Source organism: Thermobia domestica, chromosome 17 (genome assembly GCF_964235325.1).
Source record: "Thermobia domestica chromosome 17, izTheDome1.hap1.1, whole genome shotgun sequence".
Taxonomy (NCBI): Eukaryota; Metazoa; Arthropoda; class Insecta; order Zygentoma; family Lepismatidae; genus Thermobia; species Thermobia domestica.
Window position 1 is genome coordinate 77,204,589 of NC_137470.1, and position 7,342 is coordinate 77,211,930.

The 7,342-nt window shown below is 35.2% G+C and overlaps 1 protein-coding gene across 1 annotated transcript in view; it reads left to right on the top strand.

Moving 5' to 3' along the window:
• TrpA1 (Transient receptor potential cation channel A1) overlaps window positions 1–6,640 on the top strand; it is a 246,610-nt gene extending 239,970 nt beyond the window's left edge. The window contains exon 17 of the mRNA XM_081743887.1: window positions 6,309–6,640. Coding sequence (XP_081600013.1) covers window positions 6,309–6,464 — 156 coding nt within the window. The 3' untranslated portion in view covers window positions 6,465–6,640. The remainder of the gene's footprint in view (window positions 1–6,308) is intronic.
• Window positions 6,641–7,342: the final 702 nt, after the last annotated feature.

The window sequence follows — 7,342 nt, forward strand, 5'->3', positions numbered from 1 at the left end:
GTCGGTCATCGAAGATGGATTTACACGTAGTCAAACTTCCGCCCCAAAAAATTATTAAGCGCGGTCAAAGAAAATCATGCGATCTTTACCAAATTGGAAATAGTGCTAGAATTTTACTAGCTTAGTACGCATATTGTGGTGTGCTTATCTTTGTTTCTCGAGTTATTTGCAATCGAAGTTAAGTTTGGTATTTATTTTAATTATAACCCCAAATTTGATTATCATTAACTCAAGAACTGGAGGAATGCAGACGACGATGTTTCATACAAATATTAAGATTGTTAAAGTTTAGGAAGGTTTTAAATATAATATAACGAAAACACTTGGTTTCAGAGTTATTAACTAACAAATTTTGATCTTGGTCTTAACAAATCTTTTTTGGGAATTAAATGCAGTGTGTACCTAGCACAATGACTTGTTAATAGTCTATAAAAGAAGGACTATCTTAGGAAGTTTCACTATCTAGTGAGTTTAGTCTTACTAGTTTTGCCTTATATGCTATCGTTTCTTTCAGAGTTGATCAAGAAAATAGGATAGTAATTATTAATTTTTAAAATGGTTTAAAATATACAAAGTAATATAATCGTACACGAAAAATCTGAATGAAGATAAAAAGGAGAGCTAAATGGAGACGGTAAGGTAAATAAAAAGAGTTTGAGACGTGCAGACATTGACGAGGGCGGTAGTGGTGGACAACTACGACATGAGAATTTTTGATAAAATTTCAGGAATACATGTAGATAACGGTGTGACTCTTTCTCTTCTCTCTCTCACCAGTGTTGCCAGATCTGAAGATTAACAAGTAGCGAAGTTGTGTTCCAAAAGTAGCCCAATCATAGAAATGTCAGATGTCTTAATTGGCAATGTCAAGCGCTGATCGAAGTTTCAGACTGTTGGCGGTGGTGTGCTAAAGCAAATTCAATACTACGTCAGCTGGAACTGTAGTATGCAATAAACTAGGCAGGCCGTGATGGTATAAAATGGGGACTTTTCTGATTTTCAATGAGACATGCTTCTTCAGTTCCTTTAGGCTCTGAAATACAATTTACAACATTTACAGTATGTTTACTCACTGTCATTCGTTAATTCTTCAATTTTTTATCTGGAAGCCATGAATTTTCTAAGATTTATAGTAACTCCACTTTCACATTATGTTAATATTGAGAACACAGTAACACAATTAAATTTGCGATGTTCATGTTTACATAGCTTCGCATATCTATTAGGCCCAGACATTAACTGAAACATCAATACAGTCAGTGATACTGCAAAAGTGCAAACTCAACAAAAGCCTAGTGTTGTCAGATCTGGAGATTGAAAAGAACTAAAACAAGAATTGAACTAGTATTGAGCATGCTAGTTTTAGTAAAACTATTCTTCACTGTGCATAGAATACTCAACAAACAAAACTTCTATTGTATTATATAAAACTAATAATTCGTGATTTCATATATAAAAAGTATCTCCTTCCTAAAAGTTATAGCCTGCTGGTAATTAAAAGTAGCCCAAAAAGTAGCGTGTCGCCCAATTTGAAATTTTGGGAGCGAATTTTCTTTAAAAATCGCCCAATTCGCTATTTGTAGCCCAATCTGGCAACACTGCCTCTCACATTCCTATTAAAATATTTTCAATTATTTATTTTGTAATTAATTGGTTTATTTTTTAGTAATTCAATATTTATTTATAGGTTTCCAGTCATTTGTGAATAATATCTATGTATCTATGTGGCTGAATTTATATACTTGCGAGATATTTTATTGTAATTACTTGTATGCACTTCAGATGCGTTAGTCATCTAGAAAGCATGTAATTAATTACAATAATCATTTTATAACTTGCAAGAATTACAAGCTTTAATTATCACTTTACACTTTCAACTCTAGTCCTTCAAGAGCTGATAAAACATGATTCGTAAACCTATTAGAATATAATATAGTGTTTAAATTGAATTTAATTAAATCATGTGGTGTTAAGAATCTCTGATACCAAAATATTCAAGATACATAAGGTGTACAGGGTCAAAAGCTAGGAGTTCAGTTCGTTTCTGGAGCCGATATTCAAACCAGAAGTGCTAACAATTAACAATCTCCAGTTATAATGTTCCTTGCTATAGAAAAAAACGGAAATAACTAGGGAGAAGCTGTTCCTGTAATCGATTAACCATCCTAAGAATGCAGTTTATTTCCATCCTGTACTCTCTGCTAGAACTTGAAGTGGTTTAAACACACTACAACTTCCGGTTTCATTATAGGATTAGGAATTTTAGGTTTCTGGGCTTTCGGCATCTATGGACATATTAGCCCGTCACGTATGAGAGATGACGTCCTTCGGTGATCACACCATTCGAGGAAAGAGAATGAATGAAGGATTGGGAAAGGAAGGAAGTGACCTGGGACCTGTATGTTAGGTACCTTACCGACATTTGCCTGGAGTGAATGAGGAAAACCTCACTCAGGATGGCTGATTTTAATAGAGCAAAAAGATAAGGGACCGAGGATCGTTTATTATTGAATCCATTTAGCTTTCTAACAATATGAACTACCTTCTGTATTAACATCCTATTCAAAGCGGAAGTGACATAAATTAACCAATTCTGGTTCTAACGTTCATCGTAATGGAGTAAAAATGAGAGCAGATAACGAGAAGCAGTCTTCTGGAATCAATTAAGAATCCAAAGAATATATTCTATCTGCACCCTAATCGCTCTACTAAAATAACACTATCCATGGCTTTGGATTGGATACTGTAACAAAAGAAACACTGACCAAAGGTTCAACACACACTGTATTTTAAACTAGAATGTGTAACGAAAGTCTACTAAAACCGAAAGTTTCAGAAATCAACTACTTCGTTTTTAATACTGACTGTCTTAGAACAAAAGCGTAATGGATAGTGAGAAGCCATTTTCCCCAATCAATTAAATGTCCCAAGAATATATTATATATCCGCCCTAACCTTCCCTGTTCCCCGCTCTACTAAAAGTCGAAGTGACAGCAGTGATTCCTATAACACAAAAACGATAATTGATGGAGGAAAGTGGTTTCCTGCAATCGATTAAACGTTCAAAAAATACATTTCATCCCCATCTTCACTTGTACGTCTCTATTAAAAGCAAACGTAATAGAAATCCACTACGCTTCTCAACAAAACTGATAAGAGATAGCAAAGGACGGTCTTGTAGAACCGTCGATTTTCACATCGATTTAGCCTTCTAAGAATAGATACCACCTTCTGTAACCCCCTATTCAAACTAAAAGAAGCCGAAATTAATCACTTTCAGTTTCGATGCTGATATTTATAAAGTGAGAATGGAAACATATAGCTGCATAGCAAAACATAAATCATTTCCGGTTCCAACGATGGTTGGTATAGGGTAAAAACGGTAATAAGTAGAGATAAGTTCCTTCCTGATCAATTAAGTATCTCAAGAATCCACTCCACCTTCACTCTCATCTCTGAACTAAAACCGGAAGTGGTTCAAATCTAGTACCAATTCCGATTCCAATATTAACTGAAAAACTTCATGTGATACAAACAAAATCCCTTGCGTGGTGTATACACTAACTACTTCTTGTTATGTAATATCTGAACTAATAGAACATTTTTCTTACAGCATTGCAAATTCTTGCCTACAATTATGAAACCTTATTTTCTCAATATTTAATGTACATAGAATATGATAAGCTGATAATAATATGCCATTTAATCTACATTAAGAGAAATCGAAATATTAGCAGTAGACGGGAATTCAATTATTTTTAGAGATCGCGTGATATCTCTAAATTACTACACTGTCTAACCTTTTTTTTGGGTACTACGCAAAATATAAACTAATAAAAAATATAAACAGGAGCCAAGTAACGAAAACCATGGTAAATTAGAGTTTTTGTACTCTGAAAATAAATTTATGTTTATTGAGAGACTGTTTCTTTAAATCTACATATATAAAAATGAAAGTCGCTATGTTTGTGACTTCGTACCTTCTTGAACCACTTGACCGATCTCAATCATATTTTCAACGTAGATGAGGTTCGGGCCTTGGATTGATTTATCATTTAACTTTGATCGTGAATCTTAGGGGAGGGGGAGGTTTTTAAAAATGATAGGAAATGACCCATATTAGTGTCGAATCCATAGTTTTCGGGATCGCTGAGATGAACAGTGACACTTCTGATGTCATTGAAATCCACATTCTGGTCTGCAACTTGGAGAGGAGAGATATATAGAAATGATCGGAAATGACCGATATTAATTCCGAATCCATAGATTTGGAGTCGCTGAGACGAATAGTGACACTTTCGATGCAGTTTGAATCCAAATTCAGCCCATTATGTCCAAAATTAAATATTTTTTTTCGTGTGAAGAACGGGTATTCTGCTAATATCACATGTAAATAAATGTCAGAGTCGAAATGTTGAGACTATAAAGCAAATTTCGTATCCTGGATAACAACATTATTATTTTTTCTCCAGCTATACTTAACCTTTTCCGTTGCATGGTTTGTCTTATCAAATTTTTACTTGACTTACAGAAGTACTATGTTCAGTCTGTGCTTTACGAATAGGTATACAAATATAGTTCTGCAACAAATTATGAACGTTAAACTAGATTTTATTGGACAAGATATCAAAATTAGAATTCTTCTTTTCTCAATTATCAAAACTTTCTGCACACTCCGCTTATTATTTACTACGAGCTTCACTCTCACTTCCAAGATTACTGTATTTCCTCCGTTGCTCCCCTTCTTGGCAGGATGATAAATTACTTGACAAATTCGACCACACTCTTAGAACAGGACTGGAATCCATTCTAAACTGTTCTTTGAAAGACAGTTCATGGTTACAAGCTTCCTTACCAGTTGAGAATGGAGGCCTTGGGATTCGTCGAGTCATGGATATCGCCATACCTTCTTTCCTCGCATCATTCTATGGCTCACGAGAACTAATTGGATCTCTTCTTCAACAGGAGGTTGACTTAGACTCGATTCGAGATGTACAAGAATGCACCGACAAATGGACTAGTCTGGTTGGAATGGATCACCCACCTATCGACAAAAGACATGTTCAGTCTGGTTGAGATGAACCTATAGTCAAGCTTCGTTTATCTTCACTCCTATCATCAACTAATAACCCAGATGACAAAGCCAGGCTGTTAGCTGTCTCTTCCTCCAAAAACGGAGCATGGCTTCAAGCCCTACCTTCTCACACACTAGGCCTACACCTTTCTAATGAGAGCTTTCGTATTGCTACAGCTCTGCGCTTAGGTGCTAATATTTGTGAGCCTCACTTTTGTCCTGCTTGCAACGCATATGTTGATAATAAAGGATTACATGGCCTTTCATGTAAAAAAAGTGCGGGAAGACAATCTCGACATCATATTGTAAACGACATTATTTGTAGAGCCCTCGTTTCAGCGGGAGTTCCTTCAATAAAAGAACCAAATGGTTGTTGCCGCTCTGATGGTAAAAGGCCTGATGGCATGACCTTGGTACCGTGAAAAAAATGGAAAAGCACTAGTCTGGGATTTCACATGTTCCGATACGTTTGCTCCTTCCAACTTACCCCATTCTTCAATTCAGGCAGGTCTCGTCGCCGCTCACAGAGAATCAGACAAAAGACTAAAATACTCAAACCTATTGGACAAATATTGGTTTGTAACAGTAGCAATAGAAACCAGTGGGTCTTGGGGTCACGAAGGATCTAATTTCATTAATGAAGTTGGTCATCGAATAGCAATCAAAACTGGTGACCCCCGAGCTACTGCATTCCTTTTCCAACGTATCAGCATCGCCATCCAGCGCGGGAATGTGTCATCGATCTTAGGCACATTACCTCCTGGTAAAGAACTGGACGAGATTTTTCTTCTATAACACACAATAAGACGGAAGGAGACATATCCGAGGAGGCTGACAACCACTTTGACTATGTTCATGAAGAATGTTTTGAATCCAGTTTGGATAAATATACATTGTTGGAAGTCATGGCTAATACCGGTAAATTTGGGAGTGGTAGCAACATTATCTACAGATTTTACTTTGTTACTCAAAATCGTTAAAGACCCGAATGATATTGTTTATTTGTCCGATGTTTATTTTGGAACAAATATGATAGCTACAGATAATTTATGTATTCTTAGATAACTTAAAAATGTATCAATATATATATATATATATATATATATATATATATATATATATATATATATATATATAATATAATATTTTCAATAAACATATTAAACTAGATGTGAAATTAATTGAAATTATTCTCGCTCAACAAATAATTAACTGCACCTAATTTTCTTTGCAGAAAATGGAAATAAAAACAGAAGCTGATGATATGGATGAAGGCGTTTCCCCAAATGAACTTCGTCCTTCATTAGGTGTGACAAGCAAGTGGACATCCCCTCGTGTCAGGAAAAAACTTCGTGCTGCGCTAAGTTTTACCAAGGGTCATACTACTTAAAAATGCATTATATTCTTTTATGTTAAGCACAATTTCTCTACGCACTAGTGTATTGTAACATGTGTTATTATAATGAACGTTCTTATATTACTTGTTATTACTGTCAAGAAATATAACAGAAAATAAAAACAAATTGAACAATGTAAAATAGTATATTTTGAAATAGAAAACCCAATTTGATCTTCCCGTTTTAATCATAATACTTCAACGATGAATTACTAGAATTCATACTAATTTTACCATTGAACCATTTAATAGTAAATGAAATGACGTAAATAGCTTTATTGATAATGTTATTAATGGATTAACATTATAAAAATATCGGAAATACATTGGATTGATGCGATGAACTTAGCCCTTCAGTTCTAAATGTATAATTTTACATATGGTGTGAAACCACCCTCTGTAACGCAACCAATTGATGGACCAAAGTCACGCTTATGAGATGAGAAACTCAGTGCAAGATCAAAGAACAAACTGCGGTTACCAGTTAGTTAGAAGATAAGGAGCTGTTCAATAGGGTCGTGTAAATGTTCCAATGCAGAACACAATTAGGAGTGATATTCCTTTACCACTTTGAACTTAGACATTTTGAACGTTTAACCTCGAAAAATATCAGCATTTAATTTGGGTTCGGGTATTGAGACAACAAATCATATTTCAGAAGTTGGCTTGTGAAGTTTCGTGCCTCTGAGTCAAGACTAAAAATCATATCCTACGGCCAGGTAACATCATCTTGTGAGGAGCTCCTCTGAAACACCGTGCAAACGGACTGTCCAAAAATTTCTTGTGCAATTCGAGCAATTCGCAATTCGATGTAATCAAGGACCATGACGCGTGTGGAAAGGTAATGCTCGGCATTACCTGACAATGAAGAT